This window comes from Leiobunum rupestre, chromosome 1, assembly GCF_980474605.1.
Source record: "Leiobunum rupestre chromosome 1, qqLeiRupe1.1.hap1, whole genome shotgun sequence".
NCBI lineage: Eukaryota > Metazoa > Arthropoda > Arachnida > Opiliones > Sclerosomatidae > Leiobunum > Leiobunum rupestre.
The window spans coordinates 47,222,220-47,247,658 of record NC_143384.1 but is presented as its reverse complement, the minus strand read 5'-3'; the positions used below and the strand labels follow the sequence as shown (position 1 = coordinate 47,247,658).

Genomic DNA, 25,439 nt, shown 5'->3' with positions numbered 1-25,439 from the left:
GCTGCGTGAATTCTTGCACTTCTGTCTCCACTTTGTTTAGGAGCTATCTATTAATCTATCAAAATTAACGATATCGATTGGATGAAAATTAACTATTTTGCTGTACACTCTGTTCAAAAAGTCTTTGCCCGTGGGAGATTTCGAACATTTTCGCCCGTCATTTCTTGTATAGTTGCATCAAGTCGAAGCGGACATCGGTAATAGATTAATAAAATGTTTAGCTACAAATTGGCCAAAATCATTTTCTGGATAGACTTATAATTTGAACTATTTTGGCCTAAAAGAGGGGGTGTCAACTTTTTTATTTTTGATCTCAGGTCATTTTAAACCTGATTTTCGTGTTCACCGGGGTTGATTTATATTTAGAAAGTGTTGGAATTATTCAAATCGACGCATTGGTTCAAAAGATATTCACCAAAGTCGTTTTCACAGAAATTGAGAAATATCTAAACATCTCACCAAGCCATTTAAAATAATAAATGTAGACGGGTTCTGTCGCCATCTTTAGTTCCTAGAAGTAATCTTTTTTGTTTAATTCTAAATATGTAACAAATTGAAGGTTAACATAAATATTTTCATGTGCTCATTTGAGAAACGAACAGGGGCGACGCCAGAAAATATTTATGTTAACCTAAAACTTACTTAGTTTTGTCAAAAATTAACGACTTATTTACAATTTCGCCTTCCTGATAATAATTAAGTGATAAAGGCTAAATTTGTGCCAATTAATAATCGTAAAATTCAATGCCCAATTTGTCCATTTTAAACTGAAGCTGGACCAAAATAGTAAATAACATTCGAATTTTCTTTGAAACTTTCATCTGTTTATACAGATATTACACAAGAATGAGCCTCCTCCGTTTGTACAGAGCCTCGTAGCGGGCAACGCGAGAAGCTAAATTTTCGTTACTTATGTTACCAGTATTTATTTTGATTAACTGTCACACTTATCGTAATCACGAACAGTAACATTGTGGTCAATAATTATATGCCTATGCCTATAACGACTTAGATGTGTGTAGAATGTTTCGGGATATTTACTTATGCTATCAATAATTATTTTGCCTAATTGTCACACTTATGGGCTCGTAATTATATACGAATAACTATTTGGACTTAAATATCCTCGGAAATTACACGCCTATGATTAGTAATATCATAAGTGTATAATATTTTACAGAAGTGTGACACTTCTTATTCTTCACATTTACTGAAAGCTATATACATAACAGACTGCAATACGTGCTTCATTTTGAGGCCGCTTGCACTCGCGTCACACTTAGCCTTTGACAGCGCCTCGCTAGGGGGAGATTTTCATCTTGTGATGACGTCACTCCGTGACTAGCTCTCAGTAAAATATTCCCCAAAGTGACAAACTTATAGGATAATATTATAGACTTATGCTAAAGATTGTGAATAATTGTCACACTTTTAGGATAACAATCATCTACTTATAACTATACTGACTGAGGTGGACGTAGAATGTTTTAGTAATACTTATGATATCATAATTTTTTTGCCTAACTGTCACACTTAATCATATACCTATACCTTGAATGTGTATATAATTCATACTTATACGCGCTTCGGTAGGTTATTTTACTTACAGCAAAATAAACCGCAATGAATAGACTATTTCACTAAATCAGCAAAATAGTTGTAACTGCTACGACAACAATGGAAATGACCTTAACGCAAATGTTTTTCTTTGAATCGTTGCAGGTAATTATGAACGAGGTGTCACCCGAATCCGAGTCCCAAGAAACGGCCAAATAAAAACGCGTCTTGTAGCGGCGACGCAAAAGTGACGACAGTCCCGGGGAAGAAGCCGTTGTGTTACGGCTACATTGTCCCCGAACCCCGACAACACCCTCGCCACCAATCGATTAATCAACCAAAATGGACGAATTCGAACGACGCCTCGCGGCTAGCCGAGCTGCAGCCGCTGCGGCACAAGCCGCGTACCCGGCCATGGATCCGGCCACGGCGACGGCGGTAGCGGCCCACGCAGCCCAGTATCGGGCCGCGGCGGCCGCCGTCGCCGCCGTCTACCCGGAGCTGGGACGGGGGCCGACGACCAGCGGCGCCGCCAGCGGATCGACGAGCACCGTGCCTCCGCCGATTACGGACGCCACCGCCGCATTCCACGCTCGATTTTCTCCCGGAGCGCTCTCCATCGGCACGGGTGAGTTTTTCTACACTTTTCTCTCTCTAAAGGCTGGCTTTTTCCTAACATTGCTGTAAAGGCAGGTAGCGAGTGTTGGCGCTAAAAAAGAGGTCCCAAGGCTTAGGGATAGTTAGTCATTTGGGTTAAAACTCCACGCGTGGACGCAAAAAATCTCCGTTAGGCCTAACCTTTTTTGCGTCTTAACTGCGTTTTTTCCCATATTAAAGAATATATAAAATTATATGAAAGAGGAATAGAAACCGTACCGATTTTCAGCTCGGGATACTTTACGCCTATTAACTTCCGGTATTGTTATTAATTTAATATCGTACATTAAAATATATGGTAAACGTTCAGCTTTAGACAGGGTTCGTACACGACCTGGAAAACCCGGAACCGTCAGGGAATTTGAAAATTACCCCAAAAAGTCAGGGAAAAGTCAGGGAATGTGAAGATAAATACAAAAAGGAATTTCAAAATGTGCTAAAAAAGTAAGGGAATTTTAAAACGGGCCCAAAAAATCAGGCAAATAAATTTTTGAAATAAAATATTTTTCACGATTATATTAATTTATTCTACAAAATAGGTCTAGGAAAATTTGGCAATTTCGTAAGGGAAAACCTGGAATTGTCAGGGAATTTAATTCCGGAAATTTTGTACGAACCCTGTTGGAACCTCGAAATATATTTTTAACCTTATCAAAGCTAAAGTTTCTATTCCTCTTCGTCTTGGAATATTTTCTGTTTAAAACCCGCCTTAAATTAAACGTAGAAAGGGTTAAAAAAAATTTTGCTGCCTATTACGTAATTTTTGGGTTAATAATACCCAATATTATTATAAATAAAACGAGTTTAATACGAAGACGTTTTTGCGTCGACGTTCGCCGTCTTGAGAACTAGCCTAAGCTACGCGGGCGTCGCAGGCTCTGATACGCGGGGATAAAAATGGAACGTTCGTAGCGTAACGCGGCGAGCCGTGCAAGGCTTAGCCTTCCACCTGGATCAGCGTTTCTTAGTCGAATTTTGGCGGGGATAATAGCTAGGACTTGGACTTTCGCAACCTCTATACGTTCTACCCCAATTTCTTGTAAAATGGCAAAAATACGCGATTTGGATATAACCGGATACCCGACGAAGATAAATAAATGTTTGGACAATACTATAGCCGCATTCTGTATTACAATAAGAAGTGAAAATCAACGTTGATCATCCAGCTCTCGGTCGTTTTTAGCGGAGTCTCGTTCCGGGGATTAGCTAGGACTTGGTTTTCGCTGTTTTTAGATTGTTGATGGAATTGAGAAATAATTGCTGGCAACACGTTGGTGCCAAGTAATACAGTTTCTTGGCGAGAATTCCACATTTTCTTAAACCGGAGGGTCCCTGTTAAAAATAGAATTTGGCTTCTTGATTTTTCTGATATCATCTTTTTCTTTTGCCACGCTGGTTGGTTTGGATAACCACCGCTTTGATGAAGCTTTTCGCCTCAGATTTTTCGATAGTGAAACGCGAAGAGTGAACGGCAACTGTTGCTACCATCCGAAGTGCATTAGATATTTTTCACGAAAGTTTTCATAAAGGATGTAAAAACAGGTTCAAATAGGTCAGAGAATTTAACAAACTATGCCTAAAAGTCATTTAGAGGTCGGAGATTTTATGAAGTATACCTGAAATTCCTTGAAAAGTCGGGGAATGTTGATACAAATACCTAAAATTCAAATAATTTAACTAAATTGACCTAAAATTCAATTAGAAGTCGGGGAATTTATAAAAATTGACGTAAAATTCAATATGAAGTCGGTGAATTTATAAAAATTGACCTAAAATTCAATATGAAGTCGGTGAATTTATAAAAATTGACCTAAAATTCAATATGAAGTCGGGAAATTTATAAAAAGTGGCCGAAAATACAATACGAAGTCTGGGAATTTATAAAAATTGACCTAAAATTCAATTAGAAGTCGGGGAATTTATAAAAAATTTACCTAAAATTCAATTAGAAGTCGGGGAATTTATAAAAAAATTTACCTAAAATTCAATTAGAAGTCGGGGAATTTATAAAAAAATTGACCTAAAATTCAATTAGAAGTCGGCAAATTTATAAAAAAATTGACCTAAAATTCAATATGAAGTCGGGAAATTTATAAAAATGGGCTGAAAATACAATACGAATTCGGGAAATTTATTAAAATTGGTCTAAAATTCAATTAGAAGTTGGGGAATTTATAAAAATTGACCTATAATTCAATTAGAAGTTGGGGAATTTATAAAAATTGACCTAAAATTCAATATGAAGTCGGGGAATTCACAAACATTGGCCTAAAATTCAATGAGAAGTCGGGGAAGTTAAAAATAGACCTAAATGTCAAAGGCAATTTCTTGAATGTTTTAAAGGCAAGGACAGAATATTTAAATTTATCTTCAAAATTTCTATGGAAAACATAACCTCTATTCCTATACACTAAAATATAAACTGAAGTATTTGATTAACTTCTGGTAAAAGTGAAATATTGAGTTTAAGGCATCCGAAAAATCCTGTAATCCTATAAAATCCTTCGTTTTGGAAACTATCCTATATCCTTGAATGCATAATAAAGTTCTAAAAGTTTGAGTTTATGTTTTAGAAATACTAATTTATTTAGCTTCATAATTCGTGATGTAAAACTATCGATACAATTAAATTTTAATTTCGTAATGTTTTTAAAGCATTATTACGTTTTTTAACCTGAAATTGGCCTATAATATGGAAATCTGTATCCTATATAATTAATTTTTGTGTCCTGTATATTAGTATTTGGCAAATAATTAATAATTTAAGTAATTGAACTTTTGGTTTGGCGCCCTGCGTATCACTTAACGATATAAATCCAGAGTTATTTAACTTAAGCGGGTTGGATTACGGATGCGTTAGAAAGGCGCCCGTAGGTCAGAGTTGGTCCGAAATTAGCTTCTTTATCGTTGTTGCATAAATGCAACATAAAGGTAATTCACACTGAAAATTGTGAGTAAAGCTAGCCATAATTTCAAATAAATGTTAACTTGGAAAATGAAAATAAATTTTTTATTGAACTATTTTCAAAATAAATTATTTCTAATAATTTTAGTAAGTCACTCTATTTAATTTATTTCGCCCTACACTAAATTGTCCATCAGGATCTCCGTGAATAAATTTATTACACTCATTAATATTCCTCTCTATCATTAACCTTTGCAATCTCGGAAGTGTAAGGCGTGGCTTCGAGGTAGCGGGTTAGCTCCTCACGCGTGAGTCTCGGGTTCGATTCCCCGTAAAAGGCGTTGAACGCCTTTATTACTATTACATGTATTTGTGTTAGAATAATATTTATCTGCAGGGCTCCCACCAGGTCCCTAAAATACCTTAAAGCCCCTACTTTTTTCGAGGTCCCTAAACCACCTTAAAATCAGAATTTATACCTAAATTACCCTATTTCTACTAAATTTGCTGAAAAATACCATCAGTTTATAATATTGAACAAGAATTGTATCGATTCACGTTTATTTTAAATGTAAAAACCGACTTGTTCAATGTGCAATGGCCACTTAAATATATATCTTAGACAGAATTGTAATGTGAAACAATCTTTACAAAGTTAACTGGCTTGTTAACTTGAAACTTATAATTTGGTATTTCTACCAGTCTTTTGGTTCAGCTTTACTTTTACATATCGTCTGATACAAATATGGAAATTGGGTAATCAAATAAAAAACCCACCCAAATTGCCTTTTTTTCTACAAAATATAAAAAGTATTTCGAAAATTGGTATTTCTAAATACCAAATGTAAAATTGTTTTTGCAGCTCAAAATAAAAATACAAATTTAATGCATTTTGAAAATGGTTTTTACAAATGCACAGTTAGTTTTTTATAATTGTATTTATTAATAATTAATTATTTATTATTAATTAGTAATTAATAATAATTACGTAGAGATTTCAAAACCATCCTCGCAGCCGCTGCCAGTGTGTGGGAAGTAACTTTCTCTACAAGAGCTGCGATGATGGTACCAGAGTAAAAACATTTTTAAAATGTTTTTCCACATATCTAACCTACCAAATGTAAATTGTAAAATAGTTTCATAGAAACTCAAAATGCAAAATGGTATTTTTAATATGCATTTTGAACAACCCTGGTAATAATAATAAGAATCAGCTAGGCTAATAGGCAAGGCTGCACCCTATGTACCCAATTCAACTAGCGACTTTTAGTACCATTAACTCAGGCGGCCGGGTAAAGCACGATTTCTAGCTCCAGAAACGCAGCACTGTAACTGCCATCTATTATTGGATAAGGGAAATGCTTTGTATCCTAAATCTATTACACCCGTGAGGATTCAACTCTATCATTACCATTTGATCTCCTCTTTGGTTAAGGCGTGGCTTTGCGGTAGCGTGGCCGCTTTCAGCGCGAAAGACCTGGTTTCGATTCTTGTAAGCGTTTTTAATACTTTTATTATAATGCATAAGAAATATGTTCATCTGTTTTAATTTTTTTATCGCTTTTAAAAATATTTTGGTGTAGTTATGTAACAGTTTAATAAAAAAAGGTTTAACAAAATAATAAAAAATATATAGCTATGCATTGATCTTAAAAAACGCTTAAATCAGTAAAAAGATAAAATATATAAACGCTCAACGCATTGTGTCAAAATTTAGACCTGATGATGCTCCCGAACGGGTTGCGAAACTGGTAGTTTTTAGTCAAATAAATAAAAATTATTATATCAAAAAGTGGATTATTTTCTACTTATCTGGTTTTGATTACGACGATAGCGACATCTGTTGAAAAAACAAGTTGGCAAGCCAAAATATACCTCTCCTCGGGAGAGTTTTTAATTTTCAGTGAAGCGTAACTGTATCCGTGGTTCTGCGATAGAACGTTCACCTGTCGTTCAAGAGGGCTCGGGTTCGAATCCCGGCCGATTAAAAAATTATACTACACCCCATGACAAAAAGACGGCGCTTTTGGAAAAACCTTTTCCCTGATTCTAAGAAACTTCGTACGCAGTGATTACCCTTTGCCTCAAAAATGCGAACGCGTTCGCAGGCCGGACAGACAGACAGACAGACCCACCCACCCACAGACATACAGACACGGTGGTTGTATAACCCCTCCTAGGGTACAAAGTCCCCTCGGAGAGGTAAAAACAACTTTACATTGAGCTGTCGCTTGCTTTAACCCTGATGAACCCCAATATAGTGTAAAATTATAAGTAAACGCAAATGCAAACAATTTGGAGATAAAATTTAGTTCAAAGTAACTGCGTACCATAAAAAGTTGCTTCGCTATTGGCCGCCAAACACTATCACCTATTTGGTTCGCGACGTCAACTAAGAGAGGGCGTAACAGCAGCTTTCGGTCCAATGCTAAAATAGATTTTTAGTTGGAAAGAATTGCATGTGGCCGAGAGGGGGTAACCCCACGCTTTTGGGGTGGCTGTCATACTTCCGCCACGGGTGCCCTGTCCCTATCCTGTTGAATCGCTCGTTGGCCAGTGACCCTAGGCCTGTCTCGCAAAGACCGAGTGGACCATTTGAATGCTTGTGAATGGGCTAATCTGTAAACGTGATTAATTCCTTGATGTTAATAAACAGCGTGATTTTTTAAGTCAATAACCACGTATCAAATTTGGTCATTAAATAACAAAATTCAAACTTAAACATCCATTAAAAAAGACACATTTTCCTCCGATTTCGCTATAAAATTAATTCTAATATAATTACGTTTAATTTTCAATTTCTTTTGGAAGTTGCATTACGGGGTACTTTAAAACTAATACAATGACCTAATGAATTATAGAATTTATATAAATGATTTTGAGTCGGAGATAAATTATTTATTAAGCCTAGATTGGGGAAATAATTTATCCTGATATTTTAGTCGTATAGGCCAAAAATAACAACAGATAAATAAATAGATTTAAAATCAATGATTAACAACAAGACATTTCTTAAAAAAAATTATAAAATATTTTAATGCAAATTTATGTATTCAACTTAAAAATTCAAACCTTTTTACATAGATTGCGAGTAAACGAAACGAATCTTAAAGCGATATCTTACTGGCAACCATTGCTTCCATAATAGTCTTGGCTAAATCTTTCGCAAATTTTGGCTCCGACCCTTCCCAGGGAGAAGATGAACCTCTTTTCAGATCATAGTTTTGGACGATAAAGTTGACCACTTCTTTTGGCAATTGTTTGGCTTTGTATTTGACAGTCACTCTTAAGATAAGTCCCACATTGTCCACGCTAATCATCTTCACCAGTTGACGTAGACACCTCGCCTTTAAATCGGCCATTAAGCACATGTCAGCGATTTCCAGCAAGACCTCGCTCGTGGCCTCCAAATGAGGTGGACTCTGACCAGTGTAGACGTAGTCCAAGAGATCACTGACGGCGACTTACACTTCTCCTTCGTGTCCATCTCGAACATTTCCTCGAAGTACGCAGACGCGGATGCCAGCACGCAGAGTTGGCAAGAGCCAGCCAGACTGGTTTAAACCACCCTGGTTTAAGCTGGTTTTAACCGCCAATTAAAATCCATGGTTAAAACCACTTTTTTTTTATAAAAAAAAATTGAGAAATTAATTAGAAACATTGACAAAACTTAACCTTCACTTTTTGTCGCGAGTAATGAGAGCTAACATATAAGCAATTAGGGTATCTTAAAATTAATTTTGCGCGTGAAAATACGCTGCCATGTTAGGTACTGTCACGCGCAAAAACGTAATTTTTAAATCGGGAAATTTGAGCAATGAGGCTTGGTATAAGCAATTTGATCATTTTTTATTAATGGATTTAAACTGTTTAAACCACCGGTTACAGCCGGTTTTAACCATACTGGATTTTTCAATTAAAAAAAAGCCGGTTTTTTGGCAACCCTGCCAGCACGACTTTGTGACACGGGAAGTCTCGGCCAGAGGTCTGGATGACGACGTCGGTGAAACTACCGCGATTGAGCAGTCTTTTCGACGCGATTGAAGTAGGCTCGACAACGGGCGATTGCAACGTCGTGATCTGTACCGTAACTTTATCACACGAATAACGCAAAGTGAGGTCTTTGTGGAACTCGAAGCTGTTGTATTTTGGGGAAATCAGATCAAGTGTTTGTTCCACTAGTACTACATTACGGGAAAGACCATCGTTGTTATTACGGGTAATTTTAACCCTATAAGATCTCTCGTCACATCCAATATTGGAATAATCTTGCCCAGATAGTGTAAATTGGAAATTATTACGGTTGCCATTCCAATCGCTAGAAGCATTCCAGTGAATCATCCAATCATGTTCTTCGTGACCGTTGCAAATAACAGGGAAATTCTGAACAAGGTCTGTGGCACTCGCACTATCGATTGGAAATTCGAGGTAGACGGTTTTTCGACGAACATTCGCGCTTGAATTAATAATAGTAGTTCCTACCTGGATATATCACTTGGAAAAAACCTGACCAGCAAATGACTTTTGCGACAGCAGCGCCGCTTCGGCGAAGTTAACGGAGAATTTCCGAAACTGCCGTAACACGTAGCCTTCTACAAGGCAGAACCCGTATCAAACACTACTATTATTTATCCAAGATTCGCGGACGCGCCAGTTACAAAGCTCATCTCTAGAGACTAATTTCAAAGCAATGTTTCGAAGGACTGCAGCGCCCGGCCGTTTATAAGGTGACAGTTACCCAAACTAGACGATTAGTTTTCATACAAAAAAGCTGACTGTTAGACGTAAGTCTGATAAAATATAACCAAATTTTAGGTAAAAAAACGTGGATTCTTTGGCCACGTGGTCTTAGTGGATTGTGCCATTTTCCCCGCGCCAATGAAATGAATAAATCCAAAGCTAGCGGCCACTTCATTACGACGGAAGGAATTTGAAGCACGTGACCAGCGTTTTGTTTTTTTTGGGTAATCGTCTACTACGACTTTAAAACAATGAAATAGAAATTAAACCTATTTTGTGAATTGTAATACATATTCATTTGTAACAATGATTATTTATTTTGGTTATCGCTCATGAATTTTAAATAGAAGTTTCATTTAAACCAAGGAATATGTTCAATTGTAATTAATTCACAAGCTGGCTGAAGATTATGTTAACATTTATGATTTTATATAATTAAAAATAATCGAACACGGGTTTGTTTTAAAATGGAATGACTCCTAAAGTCTGTGTCATTGATAAGGAAAGTGACGTCAAACCGGAAACGCGAAAAACCGTTCAATAAGAATCCGATATAAGCGCTTACTAATCGCTGCGAGGGGTCCGCCACTTGAGAAAAAAGCGTAAAAGAGTCGGAATCAAGGAATCTTAGAGTTGATTCCCATGATCATCGATTTCGCCTTGATTCCATGATTGCATTCTGATTCTTTCGTAATACAAATTGATTTTTCGGATTTCACCTTCGATTTCGTGGATTCCTTCAAAAACCGTTGATTCTGCTTGATTTCTAGATTTTGCTAAGATTCCAAATAATCACAATTTTACGTAAATTCAGTATTTCCTAATTGATCCTGATTAAGGTTTCTTCTTTGTTTATATTTAAAGGGAACAGGAAATGTAACCTACGTTGCAGCATTTGAAATTATCAGTCTGATAATTATGTAGCAGCATTTGAAATTATCCCACTGATAATGATGTAGCAGCATTTGAAATTATCCCACTGATAATGATGTAGCAGCATTTGAAATTATCAGTCTGATAATGAAGTAGCAGCATTTGAAATTATCAGTCTGATAATGACCAACATAAGCGTTCGCTACGTATTCCCAAAGCAAAGAAATAGGGTTTATTAATCTTGAGACAAAGAAGCAAAGATTCAGTGGTGCCATCGAGCGGGCGGGATTCGGATTCATATCCTTCATGATTCACCGGAAAAGATTCCATCACTAGAGTTTAATTCCCGAGTTGATTCCACGATTCTGGGATGATTCCAGGTTCCTGAGATGATACAATGATTCGAATTTGATACCTTATACGATTCCATGATTCGGTTCTGATTCCAGATCCGAAGATCCTTCTTTGATTCCCGAAAAATTTAAGATTCCCTTGAAGTGACGGACCCCTCGAATCGCTGTCATCGACGAGAGTTCTAAGACCCACAGTGGCGTACCAAGGGGTTGTGGCACCCGGTTCAAAATGTTGATATGTCGCCCCCTGATTAATATCATTAATTAATTAATTAATTAATTCAATAAATAAATAAGTAATTAATATTCATTTATCCTTAACATAGTACGTCGTTGGTTCTGTTCTACCTATAACTATATACTGATTTAATACCCAATGACATCTAGAGGAGTTAGTGCTTCGACAGTTTTCACCTGGAAAACCTGGAAATATCAGGGAAATTTCCATTGTTTTGTAAAAATGAGGGAAATTTGAGGGTTCTGAAAGTTTTCCGCAATGATTACCAATTTACATCCGTAAGTTTTCTTATACAAAATGTATTTTTGCACAAATAATAATAATATGACTTAATTACAATTCTCATATGATAATATGAAAACAATTTAGTTTAAATGACAGTCATGAAATGAGCTCTACTATTTAAATCTTAGTTTTTATGGACGTTATCTTGCTTGAACCTGGAAAGATCAGGAAAATATCTGGTTAATGGGTTGCCATTAGTTGTATGAACCCTGAACTAAATTTAAATTCTACGCGCGCATTAATTCTAAACGTCTAACTCATCTAAAGGACGTTTAGGAACATTTGAATATAAGCAACGTATGTAGTTGGAATAATTTTGGACCTGATTGGCGGGATTTTAAATTAGCAAAATATCAAAATTATAGGATTTTATGAGACTTTTGAGAATTTTGTTAAAAATATCGGTTGTTATGGGCCATTTTTGAAAATATCGGATTTTTCGGGAATTATAGGACGTCTGGTGGCCCTGTTAACATTAAAGTTATTATTATTTATCTCTTCGGTGTTTTTCCAGCCGTTATGTATCCAAACTCTTTCTACGAGTTAACCTGGACTCACCTGGAAGATATTTATCCTGTTAATTAGTCAACAAAAATTATATTAGGCAGTCAGTGATAACTTAGAAAAGTCAGGGACTTCAAAATAGACAATATGTGGTAACAGTGATCATATAAAATATCCGAAGCATTTCCGGGTCAACCCGGCTTTTGCAGCTCTCCAAAAGTGAAGGTCTTACTCCAGTAAAAAGTGGCACAAGGATCACGTAGGATAACGGGACGAGTCACGCCAGAGAGAGTCAATTGGTGTCGTTCCCTTTTTGGACCCCATCAGCCGGCTCCGGCGGGTCTTGGCGGTCGTCTGGGAGGGATGTCGCTTTGTGGGTCGCGCCGATAAGACACGCTGACTCGATGGAAACTCCCCCCCGCGACGCAGACAGTCCGGCTAGACTCCGTCGCATCTCTTTGCATTCGCCCAGTTTAGGATCGTTTTATATTTATTTATGTTATTAATTATTTAATTAGACTATCAAGCAATTGTTTCCAAAGTTTCCCAATTATTTGATATATATTCCAACGGTTTTGCTATATTCAATTTGTGTGCGATATTTGCAAATGGTGTGCGGTATTTTCAAAGTCAATGCTATATATTCCAAGTCAATGCTATATATTCCAAGTCAATGCGATATATTCCAAGTCAATGCGATATATTCCAAGTCAATGCGATATATTCCAAGTCAATGCGATATATTCCAAGTCAATGCGATATATTCCAAGTCAATGCGATATATTCCAACTCAATGCGATATATTCCAAGTCAATGCGATATATTCCAAGTCAATGCGATATATTCCAAGTCAATGCGATATATTCCAAGTCAATGCGATATATTCCAAGTCAATGCGATATTTTCCGACTCACTGCGATATTTTCCAAGTCACTGCGATATTTTCCAACTCACTGCGATATTTTCCGACTGACTGCGATATTTTCCGACTGACTGCGATATTTTCTAACTCACGGCGATATTTTCCAAGTCAATGCGATATTTTCCAACTCAATGCGATATTTTCCAACTCAATGCGATATTTTCCAACTCAATGCGATATTTTCCGACTGACTGCGATATTTTCCAACTCACGGCGATATTTTCCAACTCAATGCGATATTTTCAGACTGACTGCGATATTTTCCAACTCACGGCGATATTTTCCAACTCAATGCGATATTTTCAGACTGACTGCGATATTTTCCAACTCACGGCGATATTTTCCAACTCAATGCGATATTTTCAGACTGACTGCGATATTTTCCAACTCACGCCGATATTTTCCAACTCACGCCGATATTTTCCAACTCACTGCGATATTTTCCAACTCACTGCGATATTTTCCAACTCACTGCGATATTTTCCAAGTCACTGCGATATTTTCCGACTGACTGCGATATTTTCCGACTCACGGCGATATTTTCCGACTCACGGCGATATTTTCCGACTGACTGCGATATTTTCCGACTGACTGCGATATTTTCCGACTGACTGCGATATTTTCCGACTGACTGCGATATTTTCCGACTGACTGCGATATTTTCCAACTCACGGCGATATTTTCCAACTCACGGCGATATTTTCCAACTCACGGCGATATTTTCAAAGTCAATGCGATATTTTGAATCGATTAGTGCAGATTATTCAGGTTGGATGTCGGGCGCTTTTGGCCGCCGCCGAAAATTCCGATCCGCCTCCACCTCGCTTCCACCGCTTTATCGTTTTTGTACGAAAGCGCCATCTAGGAGATACAAATCATTAGATAATTAATTTAACTAAATATAATTACGCAATTTATTTAAAATAAATATTTATATAGAATATATTTTTTTTGTGTCCTAAAAGTAAATTAATTTGATAAATTACTTTCGGGATTAATAGACCCCACCACGAGTCGCTGGAGGTGGAGGACTATAAACTTGTGTAGCGAAACGCGAATGAGACAGATGGCGCCTGCAGCAATTGTTACGAAATTCAAATATGACCATAGTGCGTACGCGGGTTGTGTCGTCCCGCGAATTGGCCAGTAATCTCATAATGAAACCGAAAACGATAAGTACTAACCTTTATTTAAAACAAGTTGGCAAGCTCTCCTCGGAAGAGTATTCCTGTGATATTTTTTATTTTAAACGTAGCGGCTTGAAAGGCAATGGCTTAGCGGTAAACAATCCATCTGTTGTAAATATGTCCCGGGTTCGATTCCTGGCCACGACCTTATTTTAAATTAAAATAATTAAATAATTTCAATTTAATTTATAAATATTAAAATATTATAGAGTAAATTGACGTTAATACGTTTATAAAAGCATATAGGATAACGGACTTTTGCCAAAGCTGATTTTAGCTCTCCGAGGGGTCTATGTCCCCTAGGAGGAGTTTTACAATCTATCTGTGGGTGGGTCTGTCTGTCAGGCCTGCGAACGCGTTCGCAATTTCGGTGCAAAGTGTAATCACTGCGTTCGCAGTTTCTTGGAATTAAGGAAAAACTTTTTCCAAAAGCGCCCTCTTTTTGTCATTGGGTGTAGTATAATTTTTTTGACATTGCGTTAGTATCGCGCGGGATTCGAGCCCGAGCCCTCCTGCACGACAGGCGAGCTTACTACCACAGAACCATCGATACGTGTTACGCTTCACTGAAAATTAGAAATATTTCCGAGGAGAGGTATATTTTGGCTTGCCAACTTTTTCTAAATATCTTTGAAGCGTAATATGTGTCGGTCTCGCCTGACAAGCAGGGGGCCCCGGTTCAAATCCCACCCCACGCTTTCGCAAATTGATAATATATCGTATACATATTTGATTTTTTAATCGTTTTTTTTAATTAATTTTTAGGTTTTTGTCACTTTTTAAAAGCAACATATAAGCTTATTGATATAATTATTATTTTTGTATAAATAATATTCAATCGTAGACAGTTTTATCATGTCACAAAATATTTATTCCAAGGAGAAGTAAAACTAAAACTTTCCCGGTTGGGAGAGTCCATTATTTTCAAAAAACCAAAAATGAGGTGGGGAAGGGATCGTGGTAGAAGAGTATTATCGGTGTGATAGGTAATAGTGTAATATAATGACAAAATTGGTCTAAAATATAATAATTCAATAGTAAATCTCTCATTTATTGAAATTTAATACCTTTTAAACAATCTTTGATAGGAACAGATTTAAAGCAACGATTTAAAAAAATCATTTGATTAAAATCGCGATTTAATTCAACTTGTAGCGCACGGATAGTAGAAATACCAAAACCCCAACATAATTCACTCAAACCACACTTACAAACACCAAATAGAATTTTATGGAATAATTAATTCTAACATTGTAAGTTCAGTGTAAACTAAGATATTTTTACAATAATATTCTTAAAAATTTAATTCCAATTACTTTTTTAAACTTTGAAATGCAATTTTTCTTTATTAGCCACTTTTGACCAATTTTCCACTATTTGCCACTGGCCTGGACTCCTCTCCAAAAAGGTGCTTTTTAGGAACACTGCGCCAATCACCTCGCAGGGTTGCCACGGTACCTGGATAAGTCAGGGAATTTTAAGAATTAGTCTAAAAATCAGGGAAATGTCAGGGATTTTATTTTGGTTGCAAATAGGAAACCCTTACTAAAATTTAGGGTCAATAAATACAAAATTTTGCCACAAAATAAGTCAGGGAAAACCTGGAAAAAGCAGGGAATTTAAATGTAAATAAACTGTGGCAACCCTGCTTGGTCGCAGATACGCGTAAATCGGTTGATCCACCATCAAATATAGTTAGTTCGTACTCCCTTCACGTCACTAGCGCCAGATACCACACGAATCCGGGTGGCAAAAATATTGCGAAATTAACTGAATTTAATGAACAAATTTAAGCGACAGAGATTAAGTACGTCATTTTTGTCTTTCAAAGGTGCAGGGCTGCCATTTCTGAACAGCCTCTTCTCGGGGTCGATTCCGCCTCCGCCGACGTCGCCGTACAGGAGTGCCCACGGCGGACTGGTCAGCATGCGCCCCTTCTGGCCACCCACCCCGCCGCCTGACAGTAAGTCTTCAGACCGACACCGAGCGTGAATGAATTACGCGTCATCTATTCATACGCACCCATGAATATAGAACGTACATGGATTGTCATGACGCTCTAAATGCCCTTCTGTGATTGGCATCATCGGCGCCTTGTTGTCCTTGGCTATGTCCAGATCTATATTCATGAGTGTATATTCACGGAAATAGTTAGTGCAACAAACAAGGCGCCCCACACAAGGAGAACGCAACCCGTCAAAAGTCGTGGATTTTCATTGGTTAGATCCTTTAGCGCCTGCTGCCGTCGGAAGGGGAATATTCGGAAATTGTCTTCCCCCTTTCCGTAAAACGTTCAGCGTAAAGGCTAGCTGCGTTCTCCTTGCGTTTGTTGCTCCTAAATGCAGGGAGTTGTTGGCTCGCGTGGCATGAAGGGCTTGCCACCACCCTCCTACGCATTGTAACCCGGCCACCTGTTTAAAGGCATTATAAGTCGCAAGATGACTTGGGCCTAAAGGGGTGCCTAGCTGATAATTATTATTATTACATTCGTGATATTTTTAGTTGTGTAGTTAAGCATAAGCAAATAATTATCTTAAATTCTTGATTCATGTTAACTGGGAATGTAAAGCAAGACGCTGTTTACCCCGTGTTCTACCGAAGAAAAACCACGCCCCTTGAGGTTTTTTAGACAAAAGGATAAGACACCACTCGCCTCGTAGTCGCGGGCTAGTTGCGCCGACCAATTATCAGTTAGCACGAAGTCCTTCTTGCATACACTTATTATTTATAATTGCAAGTGAACAGTTATTTAATTCAGTAGCTTGACTCGGGAGTGCTTAGATTTAATAGAATATGATATAATGGTTCGATGGAGTATTTTAAACAGCTGATACGAAAGATACTACACTTTTATCTTATCCAATTGGTAATATTAAGCTTGTTATTAAATTTCAAAAATATAATTAGAAATTATCGGTTTTGTTGGTGCTAAAACGTACTACACTTTAATTTAACGAAATTGTTTTCTTCGAAGTCGTCTCTTGCGTAGAAAAGATTTTTGAGACGCCTATCTAAACAAATCTTTTATTTAAGTTTTTACAAAATGTACGCTACAGAATTGCTTCATAATCAGCTATGCTAATACCTAAGGCACCACCTTAGGCCCAAGTCATCAAACGACTTTTAAAGCCATTAATTCAGGTGGCTGGGTTACAATGCGTACGAGGGTGGTAGCAAGTTCATCAAGCCACGTGAGCCAACAGCTCCCTACACTAACTATTACCGTTAACCTCTACCACTTTTTATGGAAGGGAAACCGATCTGCTCGAGGGAAAACCCCTTAAACCAGTGGGGAGTGAACTTGCAAACTCAACGCCGAAGGAGAAAATCTAATCACGATTTAAACGATATTTAATCATTCTTATCATGATCTAATCTTTTTAATCAGGATTTAATCATTTAAACGAGATTTAATCATTCTAATCATGATCTAATCTTTTTAATTACATTTAATCATTTTAATTAGATTTAATAATTTTAATCACGATTTAATCAATGTAATCGGTCGAATAGAGAATTTATCATTAAAATCAAAACTAAAGTACGATTTAATCATACTAATCACGATATAATTTTTTTAATCAGGATTTAATCAGTTTAAACAGATTTAATCATTTTAATCAGATTTAATCATTTAATAATGATTAAATCAGATTTAAACATTCTAATCATGATTAAACGTGATTTAATCAACTTAATCGTGATTAAATTGAATTTAATCAAAATAATCACAATTAAATCGGATTTAATCTTTTGAGGGGTGCGTCGTTAATCAAGGAAGTGACCTGCCCCTCGAAATCAAAGCTTTAGTTACGGCATCCGTGAGTTTACTAGCAGATTTTGTTCGCTTGACCAACTACGAGCCCTTTTGAAATAATATCATAATTAGGAATTTATATGTGTATGCACTAGGAATGTCTAAGACTTCATTGCCACCGTGTTCCACCTGGATAATCGAGCTGGACTTAAACCACGTCCAATGTAAGACATAGCTTTAATTTCAATGGCTGACCCTCTGACACGGGAAATCAGATTTACCAGAAAATGGAAATAGGAAATCTCCATTCGGTCTCACGGCACGGAAGTTTTTGGATAATTTATTATTTTTTTCACGAATATAATCTAGTTGTACATATTCTGACGGTGTTTAGTGGTTTAAAAAAACTATTGCGAACTCAAATTTCAAACCAGGTTGAAAAGGTGGGGTGGCGGAGTGGTTAGCACTCTAACATCGCAACAACAGTAGCCGGGTTCGATTCCAACTGGTTAAAGGGGTTTTTTCGGTTTCCCTTCTCCATTGAATCTAATTAACCCATGAATATTCAACTGGAATACCCTAGGTCACCTCCGCCGACGCGATGGGCGAAGCCAGCTTATAGTGACGTAGTCGAAATAGAACTAAGCTGTTATTTATAAGCAGTCCTAAAATGGCGCGTTATGTTTTCTTTTAGCAGTATTTATCATCAATCTATTTATTTAAATAGATTCATGATTTTATTTAATATTTTTATTAGAATAGCTATTTTAACAATAAAGCTGAGCTTAGCTTTTCAGAGATAGTTTGTATGTTTAAGCACTGGTTAGAATGGTTTTCAAAAGATCGGAGTTACATTCCTTCATTATGTATTTTTATTCTAGAACCGTAATTAAAAAGTTGCTACATTATTTCGGCCTAAGGGGTGCCTTGTGTATTACCTACCTGATTTATAAAATTATAAATCTTTCTTTTAACAAAATAATGTGAACCGTCCGTGAAATTTCATTTCGCAGTTATTCTGCTCTCGAGAACTATCTTGCGCCTAAATAACATCATTACCGAATATTCATAGATTCATGCCCTAGCTTATTAATACAGGAATGCTTATCCTGGCGTATCGCGTATGGTAAGATCACTCTGACGGCTTTAGCCCCGCCTACGAGAGATAAAATCCCCTCTGCGCGCGCTCCCCTCTCACGTTGTTGTTTGTTAAGTAAACCTAGCTATGTCAAAAAAAAAGTCAGCCACATCACGCGAAGTAGAGGTGTGGATTCCTGATTAATATTACGGAATCGGGACCGATATCAACATATCATGTCGCGAGCGGAATCTACGCAATAAACCACGCCTTTTTAATCGGGAATATAATACATTCCTAGTGTGTACAAATATAACAGGGTGACCAGACTTCCTATATTTCCCATATTTTCCTATATTTTTAATGCCTTCCTATAATTTCCTTTATTCTAACCTATTTTCCTATATTTTTAATGCCTTCCTATAATTTCCTTTATTCTAACCTATGTTCCTATATTTTTAATGCCTTCCTATAATTTCGTTTATTCTAACCTATTTTCCTATATTTCCTATAATTTCACGGGCTTTTGAAAACGAAAGAACTTTTTTGTACGTGTCATCATCTAGTGTAAATACTGCCATTTTCGAACAAAATCTTGAAATGTACGAGCTTTGTAAATCCGCTAAGTGATCCAATAATACAAGAAAGCAGTGTACAAAACATTATCAATATTCTAGGTGATTCGAGTCGAAGTATACCGATACGCAACTATTACCTTATTATTTTCCCATATTTTTCTTAGCCTATTTAGTTTCCTATAATTCGCCTATTTTAGATTTAGCCTATTTAATTTCCTATATTTTCCTAAAATTCGCCTATTTAGTTTCCTATATTTTCCTATAATTCGCCTATTTTAGATTTAGCCTATTTAATTTCCTATATTTTCCTAAAATTTGCCTATTTAGTTTCCTATATTTTCCTAAAATTCGCCTATTTTAGATTTAGCATATTTAATATCCTATATTTTCCTAAAATTCGCCTATTTAGTTTCCTATATTTCCCTATAATTCGCCTATTTTAGATTTAGCATATTTAATATCCTATATTTTCCTAAAATTCGCCTATTTAGTTTCCTATATTTTCCTATAATACGCCTATTTTAGATTTAGCCTATTTAGTTTCCTATATTTTCCTATAATTCGCCTATTTTAGATTTAGCCTATTTAATTTCCTATATTTTCCTAAAATTAGCCTATTTAGTTTCCTATATTTTCCTAAAATTCGCCTATTTTAGATTTAGCATATTTAATATCCTATATTTTCCTAAAATTCGCCTATTTAGTTTCCTATATTTTCCTATAATTCGCCTATTTTAGATTTAGCATATTTAATATCCTATATTTTCCTATAATACGCCTATTTTAGATTTAGCCTATTTAGTTTCCTATATTTTCCTATAATTCGCCTATTTTAGATTTAGCATATTTAATATCCTATATTTTCCTAAAATTCGCCTATTCAGTTTCCTATATTTTCCTAAAATTCGCCTATTTAGTTTCCTATATTTTCCTATAATTCGCCTATTTTAGATTTAGCCTATTTAATATCCTATATTTTCCTAAAATTCGCCTATTTAGTTTTCTATATTTTCCTATAATTCGCCTATTTTAGATTTAGCATATTTAATATCCTATATTTTCCTAAAATTCGCCTATTTAGTTTCCTATATTTTCCAATAATTCGCCCCTAAAATTCCTATTTTTCCTATAAAATTTTCAAAGCTTTTCCCTGGACACCCTGATATAATTTCCCGCTCTCATTGAATTTAAATAAGCCCTCCCCTCTCTAATGACGATAATTTTCTGTTGCAGCGTACTCGAGGTGTGGTCTGAGCGGCAATTACTACCCGATGTTCTCCTCTTCGCTCGTGCCATCCGCAGCGGATTCCAGCCATTACTCCAGCCATAATTTACAATTACCTTCTAGAATTACTCCCACCAACTCCGCCTCCTTTACAAACATCTTCGACCCACACAAAGGTAAGCCATCCGATTATTATACTAATTATTATTTGATGAACTGTGTCTATACAAGCCACTGAACGTAGCAACGGTTACAAAGTTTCCCATTTCATTGGCTGAGGGTTACTCACTACTACTACGTCATAACACACTATCCAAATATTACCGTTAAAATGATCGAAACACTCGCCTTTCGCCGTTGGGTACTCGGTTTACCGAAAAAAATAATCATAAATAGTATTGTCTAAACATATGCATTTTGTCATCAGGTACTCGGTTGCACTCCAAATTTATTAATCGCAAATATTACCGTTTAAACAGGTTGACACACTCGCATTTCGCGGTTGGGTACTCGTGCTCACGAAAATAATAAGCGTAAATAGTATTGTCTAAACATAAACATTTTCACATCAGGTACTCGGTTGCACTCCAAATTTATTAATCGCAAATATTACCGTTTAAACAGGTTGACACACTCGCATTTCGCGGTTGGGTACTCGTGCTCACGAAAATAATAATCGTAAATAGTATTGTCTAAACATAAACATTTTCTCATCAGGTACTCGGTTGCACTCCAAATTTATTAATCGCAAATATTACCGTTTAAACAGGTTGATACACTCGCATTTCGCGGTTGGGTACTCGTGCTCACGAAAATAATAATCATAAATAGTATTGTCTAAACATATGCATTTTGTCATCAGGTACTCGGTTGCACTCCAAATTTATTAATCGCAAATATTACCGTTTAAACAGGTTGACACACTCGCATTTCGCGGTTGGGTACTCGTGCTCACGAAAATAATAATCGTAAATAGTATTGTCTAAACATAAACATTTTCTCATCAGGTACTCGGTTGCACTCCAAATTTATTAATCGTAAATATTACCGTTTAAACAGGTTGACACACTCGCATTTCGCGGTTGGGTACTCGTGCTCACGAAAATAATAATCGTAAATAGTATTGTCTAAACATAAACATTTTCTCATCAGGTACTAGGTTGCACTCCAAATTTATTAATCGCAAATATTACCGTTTAAACAGGTTGATACACTCGCATTTCGCGGTTGGGTACTCGTGCTCACGAAAATAATAATCGTAAATAGTATTGTCTAAACATAAACATTTTCACATCAGGTACTCGGTTGCACTCCAAATTTATTAATCGCAAATATTACCGTTTAAACAGGTTGACACACTCGCATTTCGCGGTTGGGTACTCGTGCTCACGAAAATAATAAGCGTAAATAGTATTGTCTAAACATAAACATTTTCACATCAGGTACTCGGTTGCACTCCAAATTTATTAATCGCAAATATTACCGTTTAAACAGGTTGACACACTCGCATTTCGCGGTTGGGTACTCGTGCTCACGAAAATAATAATCGTAAATAGTATTGTCTAAACATAAACATTTTCTCATCAGGTACTAGGTTGCACTCCAAATTTATTAATCGCAAATATTACCGTTTAAACAGGTTGATACACTCGCATTTCGCGGTTGGGTACTCGTGCTCACGAAAATAATAAGCGTAAATAGTATTGTCTAAACATAAACATTTTCTCATCAGGTACTCGGTTGCACTCCAAATTTATTAATCGCATATATTACCGTTTAAACTATTCAAAACACACGTGTGTCGTCGTTGGGTGCTTGGGTTCACTTTAAAATCTCAGAATCGTAAATGATATTGTCGAACCATGTCTCATCACTCGTATTTTGTCGTCGCGTAAACGTTTTCACGCTTCATTGAGATTCTTAATTAGAATTGTCTAAACAATTCGAAGCGGCTTCCTGTACCGGATAATTTGAGTTTAATTGTCTAAATAATTCGAAATGTAACATTGAAAGGAACCACCTATGGACTGCAATGCAAAGGATGATAAAATTAGCGAATAAAAAGATTAGTCCATTATGAAAAGGGATAAAAAAGCTAAACCCTAAACAAATTTGGAGAAATTTAAAAACTTACAATAGATCTTTCTATAAAGTAACATGGCCTTCTTGTTTTAAAGTAGCTCTTACGTCACTGTATTCACCTTCTCCAACAGTACGAGCGCGCGCTCGCATCACGAGGAGCTTCCTATTTTCTAACTCTCGTGCAATCGCGCGTGCTAAGTTAATTCTACCAAAGCTAAGTCTTGTGACGTAAGAGCAACATGTTATACTTCTACTTTTAACAAGTTCGGTAAGCGTAAAACATTTATAGAAAGAACTATTAGCTCGTACCGATAGGTCTTCGAGCAAACAAAAAGACGCGAAACTCGGACCAAACAATTCCAAACGTCTTCATGTACCCGGTTATTCATCGCAACGCCCTACAACCGAATAATTTGTGTTTTCTATTTTCGCAACAGATGTCCCGTATTTGTCCCCAACCTTAAGGCTGGGCAGTTCTCCATTAGCGGCCAACCATTCTTTACCTCAGCATTCTCCGACGTCGCCGTCGTCCCATTTCCTGCATCTTCCGAGCACGCTGGAGAGGCACGCGCTGTCTTACCTGCAGCATTCGCAGTCCGCCGCCGTCGGCGCCCTCAAAGCGGCCTACGATTTCCCCCCTCAAGGTGAGCCGGAACTCGCGACCACGCGTCTCGCTTCTCCTCTCGAAAGCGCCATTCTCAAGAAGGAACACGCCGATTCGATCACCAGCCTGGCGGACAAGAGCGGCTACTCCACGACCAGGGCCATCAACAACAACGAAGTATTTAACAAGAAGGATGGCAAAACCAAGGAACAACCCAAAGTGGCCGCTGTTAAGGGTAATCCTTTTTTCCATTTTGTTAGAATCAGATACATCTCTTACGAATTTACGAGATGCGTGGGCTTAGTAAAAATCTCGTACACTGTAGAGGAAAATGATTTTGGTTACACAGGGTTCGTACACAACCTGGAAAAACGGTAAAGACCCTCTCTTCAACTTGAAATCAGTCGCCGCTATTTAGGAGAGGTGACTAAACCTAGCAAATGTTCCTCATTAGCAATGGTTCCTAATTTTTATTGGTTGTGGAGTACGTCAGGGTTCGTACACTACCTATAAAACCTGGAAAGGTCAGGGAATTTGAAAATGTTTCCAAAGAGTCGGGAATTTTAGAATTTTTCCAAATGGTCAGGGAATAGTCAGGGACTTTTAAAATGGTTCAAAAATGTAAGGGAATTCTAAAATGACCCCAAAACAATCAAGCAAATAAATTTTTGAAAGATGTATTAAAAATACATATTCAATATTTTTCAAGATTTTACCTCAAAACATTCATTTATTCTACAAAATTGGTTTAGGGAAATCTGGCAATTTGGTCAGGGAAAAGCTCGAAATGTCAGGGAATTTAATTCCGGAAATTTTGAACGAACTGTGTTGTAACCCTAATATCAACTAGAAAATCTGGCAAAAATCTTGTCGAAAATCTCGAAATCAGCGTTAAAAACCAGAAATCAAAGCGAATTTCGTACTCTGAAATCTCAAAAGCAGGTTCTCATTTCTGAAATCACTTTCAGATTCAAAATCCCGTACGCGAAATTAGCAAATGTCAGACCCCTCGTAGTGCTTCGAACGGCCAATTGATCAGATTGTTCAGGTCTTTATGCTGAAGGTAATCAGTTCGTCAAATTAGGTGATTCTTATAAATTCCCCTTACCTAGCAATCTGATTTCCAATTGTACCTTAACAGGAATCCATTCCTCTACTTGGAAAGCTTATCCTGGCGTATCGCGTATGGTAAGATCGGTTTGGGTCCACTTGCGCAGTTTTCATTTGCGCAGTTTCCATTTGCGCACTTCCCACTTCCGCAGTTTTCATTTGGGCAGTTTCCATTTGCGCACTTCCCACTTCCGCAGTTTTCGTTTGCGCACGTTCCCAATTGCGCGTTTCCCATTTGCGGAATTGCTATTTGCGCAGCTCCCCATTTGCGCAGTTTGTCATTTGCGCAATTTACCATTTGCGCGTTTTTTCCCGATTGCGCAGTTTCCCGCTTGCGCGGTTTTCTCGTTTGCGCGGTTTCCCCGTTTGCGCGGTTTCCCGTTTGCGCGATTTTCCTGTTGCGCATATTTGTTATTTGAACGGTTTTCCCATTTGCGGGGATTTTTATGACTTAAATATTCACTATTAATCATTTTTCCTAGAAAAAGGGTTATTTCTGGCAGGTAAATTTTAACATTACCTTGTTTACCATCCAGCTGCGCTGCTAGTGTTTATTTAATGTCCGGTTGGGCTGTAAATACCAAAAAAAATTAGGTTTTTCTTAGTTAAAATAGCATTCGTTGAATTAGTCTCTTGGGAAAATATATATAGTCCAACAGCGAGTCGAAGCTTCTCGGCCTTTAGGCTAAGATCATAGTGTAGGAACTGTTTGCTGACAGTTCCAGCTTTAAGGACGATTTTAATGATGGCCATACCTCTTAAACAATTCTAGGCGGCACAATAA

At 37.0% G+C, this 25,439-nt stretch overlaps 1 protein-coding gene across 7 annotated transcripts in view; it reads left to right on the top strand.

The window, feature by feature from the left end:
• The window catches only part of wge (BAH domain and coiled-coil containing protein winged eye), a 137,047-nt gene that overhangs the window by 62,843 nt on the left and 48,765 nt on the right, over positions 1-25,439 (top strand). For all 7 annotated transcript variants that reach the window (XM_090180377.1, XM_090180378.1, XM_090180380.1 and 4 more), the window contains exons 3-6: positions 1,723-2,185; positions 16,053-16,184; positions 20,868-21,035; positions 23,379-23,780. In XM_090180377.1, coding sequence (XP_090036503.1) covers positions 1,900-2,185; positions 16,053-16,184; positions 20,868-21,035; positions 23,379-23,780 — 988 coding nt within the window. In that variant the 5' untranslated portion in view covers positions 1,723-1,899. The remainder of the gene's footprint in view (positions 1-1,722; positions 2,186-16,052; positions 16,185-20,867; positions 21,036-23,378; positions 23,781-25,439) is intronic.